General features: G+C 39.6%; 2 protein-coding genes across 2 annotated transcripts in view; both read left to right on the top strand.

Annotated features, from left to right (window-relative positions):
- Positions 1 to 5812, top strand: part of LOC133487151 (potassium voltage-gated channel subfamily H member 7-like) — a 52109-nt gene extending 46297 nt beyond the window's left edge. The window contains exons 14-15 of the mRNA XM_061793257.1: positions 996 to 1176; positions 2700 to 5812. Of these exons, the coding sequence (XP_061649241.1) occupies positions 996 to 1176; positions 2700 to 2984 (466 nt within the window). The 3' untranslated portion in view covers positions 2985 to 5812. The remainder of the gene's footprint in view (positions 1 to 995; positions 1177 to 2699) is intronic.
- A 2327-nt stretch (positions 5813 to 8139) lies between these two features.
- ifih1 (interferon induced with helicase C domain 1) lies at positions 8140 to 25901 on the top strand. Its single transcript, XM_061793258.1, has 16 exons — positions 8140 to 8671; positions 10369 to 10540; positions 11434 to 11529; positions 11717 to 11791; positions 15721 to 15947; positions 16603 to 16813; positions 19436 to 19653; positions 20619 to 20720; positions 20795 to 20918; positions 20994 to 21209; positions 22057 to 22313; positions 22392 to 22541; positions 23550 to 23711; positions 23791 to 23978; positions 24516 to 24609; positions 24942 to 25901. Exons 1-16 carry the CDS (start codon positions 8234 to 8236, stop codon positions 25134 to 25136), a joined length of 2925 nt encoding a protein of 974 aa, XP_061649242.1. The 5' UTR covers positions 8140 to 8233; the 3' UTR covers positions 25137 to 25901.
- The last annotated feature ends 74 nt before the right edge of the window (positions 25902 to 25975 follow it).

Here is a 25975-nt window from a genome sequence, read left to right as displayed (position 1 = left end):
AGGTGTCCTGATGAAATGTAGTCATGGTTACATTCATGGGAATAGTGTACTTATCTGCAGTAAACACGAGATTCACACCTCCCGTACATAAGCTAATTATCACCCTTGGTAAGAACACCATCCTTCACTGGCTCACTGTTTCCATAACACAATCCTCAGTCCACTAGCATGGATCGAAAGACCCATCTAGTGGTCAGTAAAGGAAACTCAGTGATCACCTTTGAGATGATCATGTTTTGTGTTTTTTTTTTTTTTTTTTTTTTTTTTAATGATGGTGGTGTTCTAATTACATTTTAATGAGACTCTATGGAAAGCAATTTTAACATTTATTCGATATCCTTTATATCCATCTTAAGGTATATGTACTAGTACACACTTTGTCCTCATGAGTAAGAATTCAGCACACTAGTAGAACAACTGTGTCACATACTAGTTGTTTTTGCACTACTGCCTTCCACTAGTGTATATTACATTGCGGCACACTAGTAGGACAAATTTGGCATACCAGTAGGACAACTACATGTTACTAGTGAGGCAAAACTGTGCACTAGTGTGCAACTAGTACCACTAGTGAAGCACTAAATCTTAACTAGCAGAACTTTATAATGTCACTAGTAGTGCTAGTAACACACAGTTGTCAACTAGTGCACAGGGTGTGCTTGTGTAAAATACATTGTGTTCCTCTTAGGTCTAGAAGAAATGATGAAACTGGATGAAATGTTACCCCCTTTTAATAATCTGGACTGGAGCTGTTCACAAGTGCACCTCTGTAAATTAGAGCAGGGATTCTCAAAGCGCTCCGCCTACTGGTATGCGAAAGAATCACTGCCGTACAGCGTACAATTCAGTTGTATTTAACATGCATGTTTTTGGAATGTGGCAGCAAGCAAATTAGTTTTTTTTTTTTTTTTTTTAATTTAGTGAGATTCACCTATAGACTGTTTTACTGAAAGCCTTGGTGGGGGTCCATTGTGAGCATCTGTGCTGTTTTTCAGGTTGGAGTCTCAGCTAATGTCCGACATTCAAACCATCCTGCAGCTGCTGCAGAGACAGCCCACGTTGGGTCCTCCAGCTTACAGCACTGTGACCGCTAGTCCAGACTATCACGGATCTGCTGTGAAAATTCAAACTGCTGCGTTGACAGCGGGCCATTTTTTCAGCCATACACAAAGTCAAGTAAGTGAAGACTGTCAAAGGTTGCCTTGATCACCGTGATGATACACACCTCTTCCTACCTCAGTTAGATAACCTTTGGAATCAATACAGTTCTTGCTTTGAAATAATTCATCCAAATCGAACACTTATCAATACAGTTCTTGCTTTGAAATAATTCATGCAAATCGAACACTTACCAGAGCTGGGACAAAAAAATGATGTTGATGTTATGTCTTACAATCCAATAGTGTCACATATTGATATTGGCATTGTCTGATGTCTAATTATTTCGATAACAAGCTTTTTCCTGTGGATCCGCGTACCCCCAGCACATTTAAAAATTGGACGTCTTTGGATAGGGGCTTCAAGCTGGCACGGCCACTTTTGAGCGCCATCATTGACGCAAAAAGCCCTGCGACGAACTGGTAGGGATATATTCCAGCCACCGGAGGCTTTAAGCGGATATACAGTATTCGCACGGCTCAAACACGCAGCATGTGTAGGCATAAGAAAGATGCTTAGACAAAGTACCATCCATTTTTCCAGGACTAGTAGTAATATTTGATTGACAGTTTACAGTTGAGTGGGATGTGGTTTCAGCGCATTCAGAGGACATGCCCCTCAACATTTTAGAGCAGAGAGAAGGACCATTTTATATACATGCCGATTTTTTTTAATCATTCAAATTTGGCAAAGATGTAAACAACAATCTTCACTGTCAAATCCATCCATCCATCCATCCATTTTCTGAGCCGCTTATCCTCACAAGGTTGCCGGAGTGCTGGAGCCTATCCCAGCTATCATTGGGCAGGAGGCGGGGTACACACTGAACTGGTTGCCAGCCAATCGCAGGGCACATACAAACAAACAACCATTCGCACTCACATTCACACCTACGGGCGATTTAGAGTTGTCAATTAACCTATCACGCATGTTTTTGGGATGTGGGTGGAAACCGGAGTGCCCGGAGAAAACCCACACAGCCACGGGGAGAACATGCAAACTCCACACAGGCAGGGCCGGGGATTGAACCCCGGTCCTCAGAACTGTGAGGCAGATGCTCTAACCAGTCCAACACCGTGCCGCCACTGTCAAATTTAGAAGACATTTATTATTTTTTGTTTGCAGTGACTTTAAGTGATTTTATTATTATTTTACAGTATTTCTTACACTTTGTGTTATGTCTTCAAATTGACCCATTTACAATTTGACCTGCAACATAACAGGAAGGTTATGTGAAAGTCAACCATTAAATGGACCCAAAAAAAAATAAAAAATAAAAATACCAGACTAGCCAGTCAACACTAGTTACAACCTTCAACATTTTTTGTCTGACATAACGTTCCTGAAAATATATTGAAAAATTGGTTGAATTATAAACTCTAACAAACTGTATGATGTCTGTTGCACATGGAATTTCTGTGTATAGTTTTGCAGGGACAAAACAAAAAATGCCACCCACCTTGGTGCCATTGTTAACCTATATATATATATATATATATATATATATATATATATATATATATATACATTCTCCTCCACAGGGTCCTAACTACAAAGTCAAGAGGGCCTTTCAGGAATCCAAAGACTCTGTGCCGAGCTTGGCCAGCCTGAAGGTGCCGGTCGAGGATAACCTTTCAACATTGCTTTTACAAAGACAAACAGAAACACAAAAACAACAGCAGCAGCAACAAGAGATTAGCAGGGATCAACAGTCAACATTGATCCTGATTCCAACATCCTCCTCCTCGTCCCCCACTTCTGACTGCAACCTCAACGCCACTGGACTCCAAAGACCTGTCTCAGACCCAGAGCTACCAAGGCCGTAAACCTTTCAGCATTTGTGTTCTAACCTCTGGGTTGTAATGCTGCAATTACATGCTAGTCACTTTTTATCAGCATGCTGCAACAGACAAATATATATTCTTGATTTGCAGTTGCTTGGTAGTATATTTAATGTGTTTCTTTTCATGCATTTGGATAGAATACTGTTCTTTGCGGTACAACAGTACCACGGTCCTCTACAAATATTTCCAATGTCAATGCACTTGGAGAGCGCAAACCACCACCAAGGCCACTATAGACCACCAGTAGCCATTCTGTTATATGCAAAACCTCACACATACAGTACTGTATGTATGGACATATTTAAAATAAGTATTAGAAATAGGCCTGTGATTTCACCATAATGGTCCATGCTTGATAAATGGAAAAACTAGTAGGATAGGACTGAAATGTGATAATTAAAGAGTACATATTCACCAGCAGTCACTCTAAGCTGTTCTCATGAGAATTTAGTAGGATTTTGTACAAAAAAAAAAGAAGAATGCACTGTAATTGGTTTAAAATGACCTCTTTTTTGAGGCACTTTTTTTCTAGAAATGAATGTTATGAAAATATTATTGCCTAACTGATTTGAAATGACCAGAAATATGGAAATGAGCAAATTATGTGTTTTTAGTGCAATATGTCTCCCATCGGCACGGTGGCCGACTGGTTAGAGCGTCAGCCTCACAGTTCTGAGGACCCGGGTTCAATCCCCGGCCCCGCCTGTGTGGAGTTTGCATGTTCTCCCCGTGCCTGCGTGGGTTTTCTCCGGGCACTCCGGTTTCCTCCCACATCCCAAAAACATGCATTAATTGGAGACTCTAAATTGCCCGTAGGCATGACTGTGAGTGCGAATGGTTGTTTGTTTCGATGTGCCCTGCGATTGGCTGGCAACCAGTTCAGGGTGTACCCCGCCTCCTGCCCGATGACAGCTGGGATAGGCTCCAGCACGCCCGCGAGCCTAGTGAGGAGAAGCGGCTCAGAAAATGGATGGATGGATGGATGGATGTCTCCCATCTTCTAGGAAGTGGGATATAATATAGTGGATATGCAGTCTTACACACCCGTGTGCAAATGCCAGGTTTTTGTCATATGAAAGATGAAACCAAGATCTCAAAACTTTTTCCAAATTTAATGTGACCTCTACCCTGTACAACTAAATTTAATATTTTCGAAAGGTGAAGAAAAAATGAACAACTGAATTAATTAAGTGTACACACCCTCTTGTAACAGAGATGTGGCTGTGTTGAGAATTACACACACAATCACAATCACGTTCAGACTCATTAAATGGACTAAATCTCCTAAAAATGTGGGAAAATGTGTTATGATCCGATTGAACCAAGGTAGGTCAACCTTGGTCTTTTTTTTTTTGTCCCTAATTCCAAAAGGGAGGTTTGGCGCAAAAACAACATTGCTCAGCACCAAAAGGACACCATACCTACAATGAAGCACGATGGTGGCAACGTTAGGCTTTTGGGCTGTTTATAGACAAGGTGGAAGGAATGATGAACCATTCCAAATTGCGGTCAGTGTTACCCCTGGAAAAAAATAAATGAATAAATAAAAAATAATTCTGAACACAGCCGAATTATGAGGGTGTGGGCACTTTTGCAATCACATTATTAAGTTGTTTATTTTTACAGTCCCTCTTGAAAAGATTTTTAAAATTTCAATTTTTATAATAATTATTTACTATACCTTTTTTATTCCACAAAAAAACTGGCATTTGAACAAGTGTGTGTTGACTTTTATATCCAGTGTATTGTGTATAAGAATTAATAAGATGATATTATTTCAAAGAGTCTATTCCTTAATAGGTTTAAACAATGACCCTTGTGTTCTGCACAACGGTCCTGTTCAAACTTAACAGTTTCATTTTTTTCCCATTTCCCACTAAACTCTCACTTTTTAGTGGCAAAGCAGATGGAGAGATGGATCTGAGCTTAACAATATGTTGTTTACGCAGGCACATGATAAGCGAATGAAATCCAACTCTCCTGCGGGTCCAGGATTCAAAACACTTTCTTTCTTCACATATAAGCATATAATACAAGAACCAAACCTTTGCATGCTGTACTACGAGTCACAAAGACAGAAAAAAAATAAGTGGTTCATTTTGGTTCAGATTTATTTGGATGACACTAAACCAGAACTAGTGGGTGAAAAAATTCCCCACGTTTGAGCCCATCCAAGTATTTTTGCACGTATTAGTGTACTACAGCATTCACACTGAGGTACGAGAACTGTTTCTGAATCCTTGGCTGTATGCCTGTCTTCTCTGAAGTGTGACTCAGGGGTTATGGACAATTGCACTGCAGTTTACAGTATCCAGAATACTGTAAAACTCCTCTTTATACAATGTGCATTATTACTTAGGTCACAGGTGTGCACCTACTGTACATAACACTATCATTTGTAGACAAAAGCATGTTTTTTTTTTTTTTTTTTAATCTGTATAGACATTGTTTTTGCACCACTTGCTAGCCCGAAATAGCTTTTATTATAATGATGTCAGCATACTTGTCTTTTACCACATAGAAAGTTAGTGTTTGCACATGGACAGCCCATAAATAGGGTCTTGTGCCTATACCGTGAATACAAATGCTATGTCAGAATATTTTTAACATATCAACAAGTCATTTCATTTCCCAGCACAATTTTGGTGGCATTGTATATTGAAACATTGCTAGAAACTAAAAATGAAATTCATCATATTACCAAATGTTTAAAAAAATATATATTATTTTTTTACTTTTTAATTATTTTAGAAAGTTAGAAGATGCTTGTTTTGAAACTGTGGGATCGGCAATAAAAGGAGAAATTAAAATAGCGGAGAAAATGACTTCTTTTTTAATCCATATGTTTATATGAGGCGGCACGGTGGACGACTGGTTAGAGCGTCAGCCTCACAGTTCTGAGGACCCGGGTTCAATCCCCGGCCCCGACTGTGTGGAGTTTGCATGTTCTCCCCGTGCCTGCGTGGGTTTTCTCCGGGCACTCCGGTTTCCTCCCACATCCCCAAAACATGCATAAATTGGAGACTCTAAATTGCCCGTAGGTGTGACTGTGAGTGCGAATGGTTGTTTGTTTGTATGTGCCCTGCGATTGGCTGGCAACCAGTACAGGGTGTCCCCCGTCTCCTGCCCGATGACAGCTGGGATAGGCTCCAGCACGCCCGCGACCCTAGTGAGGAGAAGCGGCTCAGAAAATGGATGGATGGATGTTTATATGACATGAAAGCAACAATGATATGGCACAGATCATTTATAAAAGCTGGACTTTATGGAGGTATGTATTGGTATTATTGTCTGTTCTTAAAAGTTTGAACTTTTAGTGTCACGGTTAAACCAGGCTTAATGCAGAATTTATTGAGTTGCTCTCATTAGCTAATTCAGCATTTTTGGTGGATGGCTAGATGGATGGAGAGAGAGAGTGAGGGGGAGGGATTGAGAAATAGAGGAAGAGCGAGAGAGAGAAAGACACCATGCACCTTAACGCTGTACCCTTAAATTACAATTTAAAAGACATAAAGCTCACCGTAATTGTTGCAGAGGAATTTTGGCTTTATTTGAATTCTTTACTTTAGCCTCTTCATGCCACGGTCTCCCAAATTTTCTTTTCAGATAGATAGCAAGAAAATATAACTTGCAAATATGTTGCAAGAAATATGCTACCATGATTTGTGATTTATAGCATATTTATTTCCATAAAATGGTGGGCCAGTCTCGTACCCGCACTCTTTTACTACGAAGCCACGCTGTTGTAACATGTCCAGAATGTGGTTTGGCATTGTCTTGGTGAAATAAGCAGGGGCGTCCATGAAAAAGACGTTGCTTGGATGGCAGCATATGTTTTGTTATGTTAATGGTGCCTTCACAGATGTGTAAGTTACCCATGCCATTGGCACTAACACAGCCCTATAACATCACAGATGCTGGCTTTTGAACTTTGCGTCCATAACAGTCCGGATGGTTCTTTTCCTCTTGGGCCCGCAGGACACAATGTCCACAATTTCCAAAAACAATTTGAAATGTGCACCCGTCGGACCACATAACACTTTTCCACTTTGTGTCAGTCCATCTTAGATGAGCTCAGGCCCAGTGAAGCCGGCGGCGTTTCTGGGTGTTGTTGATAAGTAGCTTTTGCTTTGCATAGTAGAGTTTTAAGTTGCACTTACGGATGTAGCGCCGAACTGTATTTACTGACATTGGTTTTTCTGAAGTGTTCCTGAGCCCATGTGGTAATATCCTTTACACATTGATGTCGGTTTTTGATGCAGTCCCGCCTGAGGTATCGAAGGTCACGGGCATTCAATGTTGGTTTTCGCCCTTGCCGCTTACATGCGGTGATTTCTCCAGATTCTCTGAACTTTTTGATGATATTATGGACCGTAGATGATGAAATCCCTAAATTCCTTGCAATTGCATGTTGAGGAACATTGACCTTAAACTGTTCGGCTATTTTCTCACACACTTGTTCACAAAGAGGTGAAGCTCAGCCCATCTTTGCTTGTGAATGACTGAGCAATTCAGGGAAGCTCCTTTTATACCCAACCATGGCAGCCACCTGTTCCCAATTAGCCTGTTCACCTGTGGGATGTTCCAAACAGGTGTTTGATGAGCCTTCCTCAACTTTCTCAGTCTTTTTTGCCACCTGTCCCAACTTTTTTGGAATGTGTTGCAGGCATAAAGTTCGAAGTTAATGATTATTTGCTAAAAACAAAGTTGATCAGTTTGAACATTAAATATCTTGTATTTGTAGTGTATTCAATTAAATATAGGTTGAACATGATTTGCAAATCATTGTATTCTGTTTTTATTTATGTTTAACACAACTTCATTGGAATGGGGGTTGTATTTGCTCTAAACACTGTCATTTTATTTTTTATTTTTTTAATGTATGGTTCAAGATAGTTAACTACATATCTGGATAGCTAGATTTTTTCTTCTTCTTACATTTACATAAGTACAGCAGTATGTATCAATACTATGCTTTTATAGTAAGTACTGTACAGTGCGAGTACCTATAATATTGTCCACCTCCGATGAAGGGACATCGTGAAGAACCGTATTTACATTCCTGTAGCGTACATTGCCTGAATGGCGTCCAATGTCTATTGTCAAATGCTGACATCTCTCGGCTGAATAAAGTACGGGTGGCAGAAGTGGGGCAAAACGAAAGTTCGAGGTTTCACTTTCGTTTAGCTCGAAAAGAAACACCGGAGGAGTGCTAGTGAAGGGTCGTAAACATGGCGTCGGACCAGGACGACTTGATCAAAGAGAATCTTATCGAAAGCTTTCTGCCGAGGCTCCGAGTGTACGTCGCAGTGGAGCCGGTTATTGACCATCTCCATTTCCTCGAAGCCGAGCTGAAGGAACGCGTCCGACAAAGGGCCAGGACCGACGGCAACTCGGCGGCGGTGGACGTCCTGGTCGACGCCGTGCTGCGCAAGCCGCACCCGGAAGGCTGGTTCCAAGGCTTCGTGGACGCCTTGTCCAACGCCGAATGCAAACAAGCGGCCGACTACATGCGGGGAAAGCTGCCCGACGCCGAGGTGGAGGCTGAAAACGACAACTGTATGCGAATGATTGACATCCTGGTGCCCAGTCTCGTGGACATGAGCACTAAAGAGTTGTGCGTGCAATGTTTTGTGCACAAGCTCATCACCTGGGATGACAAAGACAAAGTGAGTACACGGTTTTAACTGTCCTCCTATTTCTTTTGTTTGAGAGCAGTCAAATGTCCTGCGTCTTGCCGGCGAAATGCAATCATGACCACAAGATGGCAGACAAAAACCCTTATGTACATCCACTCCATTAGGTACTCGTGAGACACCAACACAATCAATAAATCATGTTATATAATACATACTATAGTGCTATACAATATGATTCAACTAAAGTATAGTACAGTATAGCATTAGCTCACAAATTGTTAGAGATATTGGGTTTTCAGGTGAAATTTCTGGATGAACCTAAAATACACTATAACATTTACCGGTGGACTTATTTTGACTCTCTCTAAACCTTTGAATGCACATGTCCAACTGTTCAAGGTTTAAGTACTTTTTGCACAACTTGCAGCTCTCTAATAAGGAGCTAATTGGAAAAACTTACAACAGGCGCTTGAGTATCCATGCCTGGAACGATTCATTTTCTGGTTCAGTAGGAATTATATACAAGGTCCTTAGGTTTTATTAGTAGTACTAAAAGTAATAATATTTCATGCAAAATCTGAAAAAAAACAAGAACTTGAATTCAAGGAGTGTGTTCTGTTTTTTTTGTTTTTTTTAAAAGCAGGTTTTGCTTGAGCAGAAATCCACGTTGTCTCGTAGTATCACAAACACTAACCTTATGCCTCATCGGTGGGTAGGGAACGGAATCGGTGTTTTATAGCATTTGGTTCCATTCATTAAAGAAATAAATTGCTGTCAAGTTACTTTTCGTGCCAAAATGCTGAGTTCCGGTGCGTACCCTTTACAATAAAAGGCTATAAGTAAGTTCAAACTTGCACATATAAACCATTTCATGTGATAAAACAGTCCTAAATAAATATTTCAACAATACTATATTTAACTTTTAAAAAAAATCACATTAATTAATGAATATTAAGTCAATTAGGTAAGTTCCACACACATTCCCTTTTAGTTCATAGGTTTGACATTGATACTTGTTATAAAGAACCCCAAGTCAAATGTTCATTTTTTGTCTATGCTGCGGGCTGCTAAGAAAATCCCTTTAAAACACCTTTATTTAAACCATGCAAACTTGTTTGACCCAACCCCCTAAAAGAATCGGAATTGAGAATCGTTTGGAACCAGAATTAAAATAAGGAACCAGAACTGGAATCGTTCAAATTCCCGACTAGAAGTTGAAAAGGTATCATTGTATTTTTTTAGAATAATATTTTAGTAATACTGCATATCTATTCTTTCTGCAGCACAGTGTATGAGTGGTGAGTGGTTAACTCACAGTACTGGGCGTCATGGTTCAAATCTCAGCTCTGGCCCTCCTGTGTGGAGCTTGCATGTTTTCCACATACTTCCTTGCACATTACAAAAACATGCATGTTACGTTAATTGATGAGTCTAAATTGTCCATTGGTGTGAATGTGAGTGTGAATATTGTTTGTCTATATGAACCCTGCGATTGGCTGGCGAGCAGGCCAGGGTGTATCCCACCAAAGTCATCTGGGATAGTTTCCAGCTCACCCATGGCCGCAATGAGGACACCTGCTGTAGAAAATAGACAGCTAGCTTGTGCGGGTTTACTTAATGATTTGCCCGGTGAGCGTAAAGTATTTGTTCAGTAAAACACTGCAGTTCACTATTTTAACCGGTCACCTTGTTCTAATGTGCCATCTTCCATGATATTCATGCTCCAGATCCTTCACTTAGCAGATCATCAAGGACTCAGAGACGCAGCTCGTGAACTTCTGAAAAGAATCGTGAGGTGTCCTCCTGGATGGTACTCTAAATTTCTACAAATTCTGCTTGATACTGAGCACAAGGACTTGTATAAACTGTTGGTAGGCTCCTCTGACTGCAATACCACAGGTAACCACATGGAGTACTCATTCGTTACCCAATAGAGTGGACACTGCTTACTCGTGGTTCGGCACCCGCAAATTCACCTGTTTGCAGTTAGTTCTTTTTAAAATTTCTTTCAATTTAAAAAAAAAAAAAAAAATTCCCCATTTTTCTTTTTGTTTTTTTTCTTTTTTTGGAGGGATTGAATTCCTGCTTATTCAAGAACTTTTTGTGTTTAATGGTCGTTAATTATACTTGGATTTTTTATATTTGCGGTGAGGCCAGGTTCCTATCCCCTGCGAACAGCCGGGGTCCAGTAATGTACTGTACTATACAGTAAAACCCCGCTATTCGTGGCGGCTAGGGACTGAGCCCTGCTGCGAATATAAAAAAAAAAAACAATTGACGCTACCCCTATTTTTCTAAATATTTGCATATCTTCATATTTTAAACTAAATATAACACAAATTATGATCCAAAACACTTCAAACACACTTCAAACTGTTAAGCTTCAAAATAAATGGAATATAGATGATTTTTTGGGAGACAAAAACACACCAGAATGTACATGCAAGACTGACCATAATTTCCACTAACAACCCAGGCTAAACATAGTTCCTCCCCCAACATACAAAGCTCTTAGTCTCTCAGGCGATATGTATCACTTCAACAATACTTCCTGGACATCAAAACTTTCCTATTAGCCAGGACTATGGCACTATCTTGTGGCACCATAAACATTACAGAAAAATCCCCAAAATTTGAAAATGGGTGTTCTTCATCAACGGAAAATAAATGTGAATGGGTGAATTCGCGAATAGCGAACCGCGACTCAAAGTACAACCATGTGTCTCTTTTCGGAACCGTATCACAATGTTTTGATGAGACTTTCACTTGTCATCCGCCATCCTCAATAAAAGATGAGACTAAAAGAAGTGACCGAGTGAAGGAGACTCCAGGAAGTTCAACTTGTCTGCAGCATTTGAACCACAAGGAGACTGGGGACGACACCATGGGTAGCTATCTTTAAAAAGCCAGTCAGTTGATAAATATGATATTAGTTTCAGCAGTATACAATCTCAAATGTGTTGGATGTTGCAGAGGATTTCTCCAACACTTTGCTTGTCGTGCAGTGACTGGGAACTGCGCTACAGGCAGAGGAGTAAGGCTTCCTCACTTGTGTCTGCTTTGTCATCTCTTCAGACCGGTGCCAGGGTGAACGCTCGCGAGATGCCGCCATACAAGAGTTAAGCAGCAGTTTAGAGCAGTTACCACCAGGTGGGAACAATTTACACTCACTCACTTTACTGCTGGGTGTGTGGTTGAGTTCACAATCTACACTGGGTGTTTATGTTTGCTCAAACCGCACACACATTAAGGTAAAATCAAAGCAGTTTGAATGTATATTGGCTAGGTGAACAGTACACCACGCAGGCTTCTTAGAGCTGTTAGGAGCTCTGCTTGTGTCAGTGCTCCGGACAGAATAATAAGATTCATGTGTCCCCAGTGATGAACCACACTTTTGTGTGGTTAAAGAAGGCAGAGCATAGCCTGTGGCGTAAAATGAAAAACACATGCTGGCTCAAAATCAGCAGAACACTGCTTATTGGACGCCTCTTTTATAACCCCAATTCCAATGAAGTTGGAACGTTGTGTTAAACATAAATAAAAACAGAATACAATGATTTGCAAATCATGTTCAACCTATATTTAATTGAATACACTACAAAGACAAGATATTTAATGTTAGAATTTTATGGCTGCAAATCATTGTATTCTGTTTTTATTTATGTTTAACACAACGTCCCAACTTCATTGGAATTGGGTTGTACGTGTTGCCGCCAATATACTGTATGTGTCAACCACTTTTTACTTCATCACGCTCTTCTTTCCTCTTATCTCATATTTACTACTCACATAAAGTTAGGGATATTGGGCTTTCAGGTGAAATTTAGAGTTGAACTTAAAATGCACTATAACCTTGATGAACTTAATTTGACCTTCTCAAGCTTTTCAATGCTTCAGTACTTTTTGCTGGGCTCTAATAAGGAGCAGAACAGCAAAATTCACAACAGGTGATTGATCCCTGATTGGACCAATATATTTCCTGTTTCAATTAGAATTGATATTTAAAAGGTCCTCTTTATCATCCAGTTGTATACATTTTGACATCATCAGACTAAGATGAGAATGAACAATTAATCAACAGTATATCCCCATTGAGATTTTCTCAGAGGGAAGTGACCACTAAATTTAGAGTGTCATCAGCGGGTCCCAACAGACATATAGAGAAACTGGAAGTTACACCAAGACATAAAAGTTGTTAATTTGGCTTCAGTTTCTTGTTTAAAAAAAATAAAAATAAAAAGGTGCTGCGAATAGTGTAAGAGTCAAACATTGTTACCACAAAATTTTTCTTTTAATGTGAGCGGCAGCGTATCTGAAGCTTGCTCAGAACTAAAATTTTGACTTGCAACACAAAGTGAAAAAAACGACCATACAACGCCTTAATTCAGTTACCACTATATACACAAAAATGTGAAATGTTTCAGGTGCTAAGTCCACGAGGTTGCTTAAAACAGCACTTAACCTCTGACACGCAATGTCTGAGACAGATGATTACTGTGCTGAGAACAAACCTGTGCGGGAGGTTGAACTCATAACTGGGGGACATGTAGCACAGAGAGAGCCGGGACGCGTCACAAATGCTTTCTTAGTTATTCCCAGCCTACTTAGCAGAGCAACTGAATTATAACTGTCTGACTCAAGTGGATCACCCTACATGGCAACATTACCAAACTGTGATGAAATCATACACTCCCGAGTATACTGGGAAAATGTAGGTGTCTAATAATCACATGCAGATGTTAAGCTCTGCAGAGAAACGTGGTGCCTCACATTTCCTGGAACTTTTTAGCAACTTGCACTGACTCATATTTCACTGAATATGCTGCTTCTTTTAAATTGTGGACGCCGTTGTATTTGGGCTTAAGCGACATCTGTTCAACACATTGACACGCTTAGGTGTACTTCAAAGCAAGTGTATGGAGAAGTGGTGTGTCTCGGTAATGATATTTACTTCAGTATGCACTTTCCATTTTACCTACCTGCACTGTCCTTTTATTTAGTACAGGGATTGCAAACCAAACTATGGTGCATGTGTAAGAATAAAAGTAATCGTAATGGCAGCCAGGTATAGTAATTACATGTTTACAGTTTTTTTATTCCAAGTGTGATTTTTTTTTCTCTTTTTTTTAACTCATCAATACACATCCTCTATAAAATAGTACTCTCACATAGATGCACACTAATAATAATGGGTTAAAAAAAAACAACAATGACAGTATCCAAAATGGACTTCACCAGCTTCTTCGAGGACGTAAAATCCTTAATGATCTAGCTGCATGTGCTGATCTTTAGCTTGTTTAAAAAAATATTGTTATTATTTTGCCACATATTTTGATCGTTTGCATAATTAAAGACCCTGTAAAGTCAATCCAGAGATTTTGTTCTACATACATTATACAACCCCAATTCCAATGAAGTTGGGATGTTGTGTTAAGCATAACTATTGAATTGAATATACTACAAAGACAAGATATTTAATGTTCAAACTGATCAACTTTATTGTTTTTAGCAAATAATCATTAACTTAAAATGTTATGGCTCCAACACATTCCAAAAAAGCTGGGACAGGGTCATGTTTACCACTGTGTTACATCACCTTTTATTTTAACAACATTCAATAAAACGTTAGGGAACTGAGTACACTAATTGTTGAAGGTTTGTAGGTGGAATTCTTTCCCATTCTTGCTTGATGTATAGCTTCAGTTGTTCAACAGTCCGGGGTCTCTGTTGTCATATTTTACGCTTCATAATGCGCCACACATTTTCAATGGGAGACAGGTCTGGACTGCAGGCACGCCAGTCTAGTAGGTGCACTCTTTTACTACAAAGCCACGCTGTTGTAACACGTGCAGAATGTGGTTTGGCATTGTTTTAACATTAACATTAAATATCTTGTCTTTGTAGTGTATTCAATTAAATATAGGTTGAACATGATTTGCAAATCATTGTATTCTGCTTTTATTTATGTTTAAAATGTACCAACTTCATTGGAATTGGGGTTGTACATGTTTGACGGTAACTGCTGAAAACGTGCAAAAACTGAGAACTATGTAGTACTCAATTGTGGAGCTATAGCGTTTTTCACCACTTGTGTTCCTGATATATTAGGCGTGACTAAAACGGCACCACGTGAGGCACTTTGGAGTCCAGCATGAGTAGCCCCTCATCACTATAATAGAACTTTGTTCGCACCAGTGGTTATCCAGCCCAATTGTGACATGCAGTTAGCTAGCTAGCTATGCCTACACCTTGAAATTGCATCGTCCCTTCAGAAGTGCCTCGTCGTTGGCTGTGAGTGATCACACATTTCACACAAAAAGGCGAAATAGCGAGGAAGGGGGGAAACTTTTTTTTTTTTTTTTTTTTTTTTTTTTTTTAAGTACGAATTGACTGCCAGCATGTGGACCGGGTGTTCGGACTAACGTGGCCCTCTTTAGAGCGCCTCGTTGTTGCAAGCGGAAAAGCTCCTCGACGACTCGTGGGATGTACTGTATTCCAGCCATCGGAGGCTTTAAGCAGATATATTTTCACAGAAAAATCATGTAGTTATGTGTAGGCATAAGAAAGATGCTAGACGTAGCAGCATCTATTTTTCCAGGTCGTAAAAGTGGTGTTTGATAAACAGTTGAAAGGCGTGTGGTTTAAGCACATTCAGCTGACAGCCCCACAGTGTTTGAGAGTGGAGACAATAGTTTAATTTTTCAAAATTTTTACGCCTCATTTTATATATTTGACTTTTTTGGCACAGTTGTTAACAACACTTTTCTGTGGTATGTGGAATTTATAAGACATTTATTTTCCACTTTAAAAGGACTTTAAGCATGATTAATTTAATTGGGCCTTGTTTTGATGAACCTTCAGTACAGCCCATACCTAGATTAGATTAATTGCATGATTAAGAGGTTCCAATGTTTTTTTCAATGCAATGTATGTACAGTAAAGTGCCATTTCAAAACACATTCTTCATTATCAACACTTAGGCAACAATCTGATATAAAAAAAATAATTCTATGCTTTTCCTGAGCATTATTATCCCTGTAATTGTGCTTTGCTGACCAAATGATCTGTCTGCATTACAGAATTGTGTGACTCAGGCGCAGCTGCTGGAGTCCCAGATGAAGTTGATATTGTTCTCCGAGACTATCAGATGGATGTGGCTAAACCTGCCTTGGAGGGGAAAAACATCATCATATGCCTCCCGACTGGAAGTGGTAAAACCAGGGTAGCGGTTTATATTACCCGTGAACATCTGGACCACACGAGGGCAGAGGGGAAACCCGGCAAAGCGGTCATCCTGGTGAACACGGTATGAAAATATATTGAAGTATAAAACAATTTGGTATATTCCATTTAAATCTTTACAGCACCATAATATCTTTGACCCACTTTCCCCCACTCTCGTTTCTAAAAGAAAACGTTCTCTCTTTTAGTCAGTTTGTACATGTGGGTCAGCTGACCACAAATTACATGCCGTAAGGTTTCCCTGCACGCTTTTCCTTTCTGGCATGTGTGGGAACTGTTGTACTTTGTTTATAAAAAAAAAAAAAAAAAAAAAAATGAAAAAAAGAAAATCCCTACTTACTCTATTTTAGATTAATGGCTTTCTTTCTCTCAAACCACCTCAGGAACTATGTTTGTATGAAACTGTCTGCAAATGTCAAAACTATGCCCTGCTCTATAACCTACCGGATGCATTTTAAAACGGCTTCTGCAAAAATAACAACGGTCTGCCAAATGCATCCAAACATCTTCATTTGGAGTTTAGGATTCTTGTTGAACTTTGAATGAAAACCATCCAAATGTTGTTTGTACTTTTAATTGAGAAAAAAAATGTAAGATTTTTATGGTTTTAATCCAAAAAGAAATCATGTTGTTGTTTGTTACCTGATAAAAAGTAAAAACTCAACGTTTGAAGATGCATGCATTTAGTGACAAATTGCCTCTTTGGTGGTGGTTCATAGGTTCCCCTTGTTGAGCAGCATTATGCCACAGAGTTCCATCGCTTTCTGAAGCACGCCTATAAAGTGGAAAGAGTCAGTGGAAAGTCCATGCTCAAAATCTCTTTCACAGAGATCATGAAGAAAAACGACATCATCATTTGCACAGCCCAGATTCTGGAAAATTACTTGGAGAGGTCCGTCAAAGGAGAGGATGAGGGAGTGCATCTAAAGGGTATGATCAGTAACTGATTTCTTCTGAGCTTGCCGCCAGTATAGTGCAAGAAATTCCACAACTTTAATCCCAAAGGAGTTTGAGAGTTTTCTGATACAGGGAAGTCGATAGGATTGTGAGGCAAGATAAACTAGGAATCCAATGTATCCCACTGGGCCTCCCTTAATTGTTTGTGATAGCATACAATTATGCATAAAAACAATAAGAGTTGTTCAACAAAACAATTACAGCAACTGTGAATGTACTTTTTTTAAATGACTATGAGGGAAAAAATTATATAATTTACTACCCAGTGTTGGGCAAGCTACTTGGAAAATGTAGTGAGCTAAGATACAAGCTGTTCTTTATTAAATGTAGTTGCAGATAGCTGCTAGTGAATTATGGACATCTGTAACTCCCATTTGAGATATCTACAACATGATTTTGACTAGCCATAATTCCAGTTAGATATCTACAACTTCATTTTGCTTAGTTCATCCATCCATCCATCTATTTTCTGAGCCGCTTCTCCTCACTAGGGTCGCGGGCGTGCTGGAGCCTATCCCAGCTGTCATCGGGCAGGAGGCGGGGGACACCCTGAACTGGTTGCCAGCCAATCGCATATATATATATATATACACACAAACAAACAAACAACCATTCGCACTCACAGTCACACCTACGGGCAATTTAGAGTCTCCAATGAATGCATGTTTTGGGGATGTGGGAGGAATCCGGAGTTCCCGGAGAAAACCCACGCAGGCACGGGGAGAACATGCAAACTCCACACAGGCAGGGCCGGGGATTGAACCCGGGTCCTCAGAACTGTGAGGCTGACGCTCTAACCAGTCGTCCACCGTGCCGCCTTGCTTAGTTCAGTTCAGTTAAGATATTTGAAAAGGGACAAGTAGCTATTGTGCAGATGTCATGTAGATGTATATAATTATGACCAGTCAGAATCAAATTGTAGCTATCTCAAACTGGAATTACAATAATATACATTCTACAGCTGAATTGTAGATACTGTATCTGTCATGAAAAACCACATACACATAAATGGGAAAAATTACATAATTTCTCCTCATCGAAATAACGTTGCATATGTCTGAAATGACAATTGTGGCTAGGAAGACTAGTTGCGACTGAAGTTTTCTTCTCCATTAGGCAACACTGAATAACAGATACCTGCAACACATGTCCAGTCTAGCTGTTAAACGTTTAACAGGGCTTGCCATACTCCACACAATTCATGAGCACCGTCCATCTCGGGTGTGCATCAGCAGGAGGATGGGTGCGTAATATGTGACGTCATGGAAGAGATCTTGTCAGCTGCCTGGGGAAATGTCGCTTCTGTGAACGCTACCCCACTATCGCTATGTGATCACGCAAGTAGCTTCGCTGCTAAAAAGCTATTTGATGATGAAAACAGTGACGCTACGACAGCACCACTGAGAAATGTAGTAAACGAGTGACGCCGCCATTGCCCAACACTATTACTACAAGACAAGACAAGATGTCTCGGACGTCCCATGGTCCTTTTGTATCAATCGACAACTGAGTGTGTAACACTTACCCTTATCACATTCATCTTGATTAGAGCGAGGTTGGTCAGATAAATAGTACAAAACTAAATTAGGGCCTACTACATTTACTAAAGACGTTTGCTAAAATCTGCTCAATGTGTGTAAAAAGCACAAAAATTGATATATTTGGTAATAGGAATACACCCAGAGAACACAAAGCCTCTCCTCTGACGATACCTGACAGGATCTTGTCAAAGTCTTCCAGCGCTTGTTGGCACCCAACAGTCCAAGGTGGAATAGCCACCTAAGTGGAACATATGCTGTTTGTCAAAACACCTGAAACCATGTGCTTTTCTATTTATTTGTTTATTTTTAATCCTTTTTTTCTCCTCCTGGTTTCCGCTTCCCACGTCTGTTCAAGCAATCCATGTGGCTGATAATTCACATGAGAACATCTATCACCTACAAAACGTCAAGCCGCTGCTCATTGTTTCCTCCGGGGATACGTTTACATCAGAATGCTTACTTGTTGATGTGATTAGAATTTAAATATAGTTACAAACAGAGAAGGAGAGGTAAGAATGCTCACCTTGTCGCTCGTATTGAACCCACCCACTGTTAAAGTTATTCCAAGCTATTATTAGCATTATAATTATTAATTGTAAACAAATGGACATTCAGAGTGAAAACACTCAAATGTCTCAGAATTGTATTATTTGGTACAAAATGAGCACGCGCATTCAGTGGAAAGTAGACCACCACCACCAAGCCCAGAGACCTAAATGGTGGTTCCCAATCTGTCCCTTAAGAAGTGGCTACTACATTAGCAGGCAATCTTGCAATGGATGGGGATATGCACTCAATTTATCCTCTTTACCACAGGTTCCGCTGGATGAATTTATATTTTCTTTTGACGGAAACATCATAAAAATGTACCTTTTTGGGGTATATCTGGCGGCATAACCCCAGACACAACAAGTTTTTGTCATTGTTTCAATTCAGGTCAGCGATAGCCAATACCTTTTCTCCTACCCGGTAGTATCCTGGTGCCTGTTGTTTCCAAACATAATGTCATGGTCTATTGCATGGATTAATTTCTGTGTGTTTGTTTTATACTCAGATATCACCCTGATTATAATAGACGAGTGCCATCACACTAACAAGGGTGAAGTCTATAATCAGGTGATGATGCGTTACCTGAGGCAGAAGAACAAGAACAAGATGTTGAAGAAGGAGCAGAAGGAGACAGTGCCGCTACCTCAGATTCTAGGCCTGACTGCCTCACTGGGGGTAGGCGACGCCACAAAACTCAATGCAGCGGAGAAAAACATTTTGCAGGTAAGTACTCGATCCGGTGTAAAGTGGCCCACAGCAATGCTCATTTCAGCCACCTACTGTTTTATGCCACGTAAAGGTATTCCTCACATTCTATTTACAATTTTTCTGCCAGTTAAAGCACCCAGGTTTTTCTGTCTGCTCATTTTGAGTTGAGCAGGAGGCCAAGCAGAAACTAATAAGCCGATCACTGAGTGAGATCAGGAGTGCTTCTGGGCGCTCATGCATAATTTTACTGTATTTGTATCATACAGTCTTGCATATGGATTGGTTAAATGCAATAGTTTCTTTCTGTATAATAAAACGATCTGCCTGACAAAAGATTGGTATCATTCTTATAACATATTTGTACTTTAAAATGTACATTTGTGAATGGTTAATTTATTACATTTGAATATTACTTTAAACACGGTTTCAGTGTTTGTCTATTTACAGTTTTTTTTCTGTCAGCATTTCATTGTAAATTTCACAGACATTTTTTATAGCCCACTGCTTTTCAACTTCACAGTCAGTTTCATTTCCATGTCTATCATCACATTTTCCCTTTTGCCATAATTGGTACTGTTCTGTAAAATAGAAACATTCCTACAGTACACACCAAAATCCAAAGCAAAAACAAAAGACTTGTGGAGTTAATCTTTGCATAATGTTATGCATGACAGGAGTTCAACCTCAGTTTTTTTTTGTTTTTTTTTTTAAGTTTTGTGTGACATAAGAGTTGTATTCTTTACAGAAAACTGGTGAAATTCCAGACTTCTGACTTTAGGTGCATTTGACTTGAGATGTTCCACTGTGCTTGTCTGTCAAAATTTCTTCAGCAATCTGTTTCTAATGTGCAGCCATAAAGTGCCTCACTGACATACCACTTAAAAGTGAAAACACCTTTTTGGCTTATGTTGGTGCAAAATAGTGCTTCAGATAGCATTAATCGCAATGATTTACACCCCAGCACACTGATTCTTTTGTAGATTTGTGCCAATTTAGATGCTTCCCAAATCCGGACTGGGAACCTCGGGGATTATAGCAATGAACCAGACAAACAAATCGTTCTTGTTGAGGACAAAGAAAAGGTGCGTCAGTAAAAATCCATGTTTCTGTTTTAAGAAAAGCCTAATGTTTGCACCATACCACACAAATCTTACAGGACCCGTTTGGTGACGTAATCAAGAGAATCATGCACTGTATTCAAATTCATGCCAATCTGAGCCCCACTTGTGAGCTTGGCTCTCAGAACTATGAACAGTGGGCGGTTCAATCCGAGCAACAAGGTGAGAAAACTCTCCGGCTCTTTTGTGTGTTTTTCTTTCTTCCTTCCCCACTGGTAACATTATGACTCCTTTTAGCTGCCAAAGAGGAAGCTCAGGAAGTGCGGGTTTGCGTGGAGCACCTTCGATGGTACAACGATGCCCTGATACTCAGCAACACCATTCGCATGTGTGATGCCTTCAGTTTCTTGAATAAATACCACGAGGAAGAGTTGAAGAGTAAAACGAGCCCTGACGAGGAGCACGTCATAAACATCACCGATACTGAGAGAGTCCTCTTCAATTTATTCCATGGTATCAGAAGAATGTTGCTTCAGTCTAACAAAGTTCAGATCAGACACTACAGGAAGTCACAGTTTGTTTTATAGAAAGATGCTATCATTCTTGACCCAAGAATGTTTTGCCATAATTACATTGACTTTGTATTTCCATAATGTGTGGTAAAAGAGGGCTATCTGTTGGTTTGTCCTTTTAGATTGTTTAAAGCCTATAGATGTGGAGAAAGAAACATGGATTGATGTAGCATTGGCTGGAATTCATATTTTGGCCTCATAACTGCTTAATATTTAACATAAACAAGTGGTGGTCGTCATTGTTTTTTGTTTTTTTTTAGTAATGTGGGCAAGTAGCAAAATTCTAAATTCTAATTTCTAAAGAGAGGGAAAAAATGTATTTGCCATGAGGTGCCTTATTGAACTTCCAGTTACCAGTATGAGAGAGCGTGAGAGCGATAACACCAAATTTGACACACCTGCTCCCCATTCACACCTGAGACCTTGTTACAGTGACAAGTCTCATGCAACGCTCTTTAAATTCTTAACTGTAATAACCATTGAGTAGGGATTATAAAAGTTGCATTGCGAGTAGAAACGGTAGTAAAACAGGCCCAAAATCCAGATGTTCAGGGGTAAGGCAGGGCGAGAGACTAGTTGCATTCTGGGTGTGGTTTATCAAAAGTGAGAATGTAAAAACAAGTCTTAAGTTGAAATGTTTACAGATGTAGTTACACATCTCTGCCTTTTGACAACCAGTGACAAGCATATGGAATTTGGAACAATAATAATAATAACTAATAATATGGACACGACATTCTTGTCCTTGGTGGGTGTTTGTAAACTGAGTACCTCTGTGTTTCTTACAGACAACAAAGAGGAGCTTCACAAGCTTTCTGAGAACCAATCCAATGAAAATGACAGCCTGTCAAAACTACGACAAAGTATTCTGTACCAGTTCACCACCAAGGACAAGGCCAGGGGTATCATTTTCACCAAAACCAGACGCAGCGCCATCGCTCTCAGTCACTGGATTCAGAAGAACTCCAAGTTTGCCGACGTTGGCGTGAATGTTGCGTATGTCATCGGAGGCGGAGACCAGAGTGTTGTCAAACCAATGACCCCTGTGAGAAGTTAATGTCCCCATTGCCCCTTGTGAACATCATGTCAATTCTATTGATTTGTGCAAATTTGTGTTAATCAGGCAGCGCAAAAGGATGTTTTGAACAGATTCCGCAGTGGCGCTGTCAACTTGCTGGTTGCCACCTCAGTTGCACAGGAAGGTTTGGACATACCGGCATGCAACTTTGTCATCTGCTACGGCCTTGTGACCAATGAGATTGCTATGATACAGGTTAGTAATCTTATTACATAGAGTGGAAATCTCTGGTGCTGCTCCAAAGTGGTTCAACTCGTATCTCGAGGACAGGACATATTTGAAAAAGAAATAGGTTACTATGTCTCAGATCAAATGTCTATGACCTGTGGGGTTGCCAAGGGGTCAGTCCTGGGACCCTTGTTTTTCAATCCGTACATGCTTCCATAAGGACAGCTAACATGCAGCTGGAAAGTGTCCTACCACAACTATGCATATGACACGCCGAACTACAGTACGTGTCACTGATGGGAGGTAAACATGGGCATGTAGATTGGCTTTGTCACTGCAGAACAGATCAGTGCGTGGATGCAAAAAAGATTTTCTCCAGCTAAACTCAGGCAAAACAAAAATCAGTGTCTGTCGGCACAAAGAAAAAGTGTTACCAGTCACCTTGAGACTCAAAAACATCAAGTTATAAATCTCGAGGTAATATTGGGCTTGGGTAAAAATTTCAAGTTCAAATGATACATAAAATAGTAAATTTTAATTGTAAAATGATTAGCATTTGGAATTGTGTTACTTTATTTATCATCAATTGTCATTAATTCATTTAATAAAAAAGACAATTGTTTATTTTACTAATATGTTTAATCTTTCTATTTACAATAAATAATCAATTATTTAATTAGATGCACTGAATTTATAAAAAAGTGAATACATCCATTTTAATTGACCAATTTGGGGAATAATCCTCTAAATTACTGCACATGATAGAGGATAATGAAGATAAAGACAAAATAAAGATAAAGAACGGAGCAACCCATACTTTGTCCACCCTTGGTCTAGCTACATATCTCACTATCGGCAATGTCAGGGATCGTGGTTATTTTCAACGTCTTTTGTAAGATAGCATCCAAAATTAAGGGCACACAACCTATGAATGACTACTATTACTACTAGGGCCCTACAATGGCCCTCTTGAACTGCACCCTGAGAAAGACTCCAGTTGTTGTTGCTTGTTCACAATTTTATATCCTTCTGTAGGCTCAAGGCAGAGCTCGAGCTAAGGAAAGCAGTTACATCGTGATTGAGGTGAAAGGCTCTGGGGTGACTGAGAAGGAGAGTGTCAATGAGTACCGCAAGGACTTAATGACCAAAGCCATTGCCAGAATCCGAGCCTTAGATCCTGCAGTATATATCAACAGGGTATGTCTCCTCCAAACTAGCTCCTCCACGTCGCAAGGTTGTTTTCAGCCTTGTGTTTTTTTTCCCCCCTTCTCCTTAGATCGAAGAATTTCAAATTCAGGCTATTATTGAGGACAGAATGAGAAAGACAATCAAGAAAAACACAAAGCCTGAGGATCCGTCAGAGGTGAAGTTAAGTTGCCGACATTGCAGCAAGGTTGTCTGCACTTGTGATGACATCCAGATCATTGGAGACATGCACCATGTCAACGTTTCATCAGAGTTTAGGTAGAAATTGTCCTGATCTATACAGTGGAACCTCTAATTCCAAACTCAATCTGTTCCAGCATACTCATCCACCTCTGATTTCGAAATATTTTCCCAATAGAAAATAATGAAAATGTAATTAATCAGTTTCAGACAGGCTAAACCTGTCACCATCATCGAGTCAGAATAGCAAAAATCTTCAAGTAATTGGAGTGTGTATAAAAAAAAATAAAATAAAATAAAAAAATCAGCCGAATGACTGCTCGAATGGCAAAGAATTCGTAAATCGTGTCACTCGTATCTCAAGACACCACTCCATATTGTACTGCAGACAAGACAGACACATTTTTGTACCATTTTTTTCATGATGCCAATTGATCCCATTTTCCCTCTTTTGTCATCACTTCTGTCAATCTTAAGTTTTTGTGAGATTTTAGAAGTGTTTTTTGTATTTTATTTAAAGGTTCCACTGTACTTGCACTTTGCCACTCCTGTTGTCGTTAGGATCCGGTCTTGGGATTGCCACTTAATGTAACACTAAATTTAATTTCCTTACAGTGAACTTTTCATTCAGAAAGAAAACACTTCTCTTCAAGAGCGTCTTCTTGACTATGAAACTAATGGCTCCATAGCATGCAAGGACTGTGGACAGGTAAAATATGTATAATAGGATTTGGGGCTTTTTTTTTTTTTTCTCTTCATTATGGAAATGTGTTTTTAGTCCAGGAAGAGGGCTTGTTTTATTTTTGTTGCTCTCCAGCAGTGTTTTAAATTCCTGAAATATGGCCAAGCAGAGTTCATTGCAGACTTGATGGTGTGCATAAGAAAATGAGCTCTCATTAAGATACTTGACTTGTCCTAGCGACCCCAGCTGTGTTGAATAACAATAGGTAGAACTTGTCTGAGGATTTTACATTTTAGAATTGTCATCACTGTTCATGTGATCTCTTCAGAATCCTATTCACATTCATCTTTGTGCTGCAGAAATGGGGTACGATGATGATGTACCGAGGAATCGAGTGCCCCTGCCTGATTGTGAAGAACTTCGTTGTGACAATCAAGGAAAAGAAGTTCAGCAGTTACACCAAGTGGCGGGAGCTCCCCACCACGTTCCAGTCGTTCGACTACATCGAGCACGCCAGTCGATTGGCTCATTGTTCAGATGACGAAGACACTTGAGTGATTCGCAGCAGTTCAGCACATTTTTAGTCATGAAACAATACACTATTCAAATTGCTAAATGGGATTCCTTCGCTCAAATTGCTTTTGTTTTCAGGTTATCGGGGTTATATACATAATTACATAACATTTCTGAATATTTTTTGAATTTAAATAGTCTCACTATTCAAACAAGTATGCCTTTTATGAAAGGAGATGCTATCAGTTTCATAAATGTGATGCTAAAATTACTTTTTGCCGTTATTTAATATTAAACTGAAAAAAAATATCACAACTGGATTTTTGCCATTCTTAGATTTAACTGAAAGCTGATAGCATTTAAAGTCAGCGGTCCAATCACAATCTGGACATGAAGCGAAATGGCAAACTTGTAAACAATGACAGCCCCTGAAGAGATGATCATTGATGCTGCCATTTTGCAGTTTTATCAGAACAGTGCATCCTGTCTTCTTTTGGGCAAGGTCACTGAATGTTTTTCTTCGTGAAAAGTAAATGTGTGAAGTGTCATGAATGTAATAGAGAGGCTTTGTCCGATCAAATGTTTAAGTGGCTGCCTTTCTCCAAACAGCGTCTGTTGACTGCCTCTATTGTGAAAGCATAACTGCTGGCATGTCATGTTCATAATCATGTGCTCCAGCCAGGAAAAGTTTCAACATTTGGTTTACAATAGACTTCCTTCATTCATCCACAATCTCAGTAATCTTGTAACCTTTCACATCACTGACTCAAAATCAACTAAAACAAATAAAACACATCTTAAAACAACTTGTGTGGAGACAACCGTATATTCATTTAGCACTTTTTTTGTATTTTATACAAAGCAGTCGTTGAATTGTGAA

The sequence above is a fragment of the Phyllopteryx taeniolatus genome, chromosome 12 (genome assembly GCF_024500385.1).
Source record: "Phyllopteryx taeniolatus isolate TA_2022b chromosome 12, UOR_Ptae_1.2, whole genome shotgun sequence".
Classification (NCBI taxonomy): Eukaryota; Metazoa; Chordata; class Actinopteri; order Syngnathiformes; family Syngnathidae; genus Phyllopteryx; species Phyllopteryx taeniolatus.
The sequence above is the reverse complement of the archived record's forward strand: the minus strand, read 5'-3'. Positions and strand labels throughout refer to the sequence as shown.

What these genes read in the sequence shown, in the direction of transcription:
- ifih1 (XM_061793258.1), top strand. Translation starts at nt 8,234, where the DNA reads ATGGCGTCGGACCAGGACGACTTGATCAAAGAGAATCTTATCGAAAGC. An exon ending in GACTGGGGACGACACCATGG is followed by an intron (nt 11,530 to 11,716) that starts GTAGCTATCTTT and finishes TCATCTCTTCAG; the next exon opens with ACCGGTGCCAGGGTGAACGC. An exon ending in CCTCTTCAATTTATTCCATG is followed by an intron (nt 21,210 to 22,056) that starts GTATCAGAAGAA and finishes TGTTTCTTACAG; the next exon opens with ACAACAAAGAGGAGCTTCAC.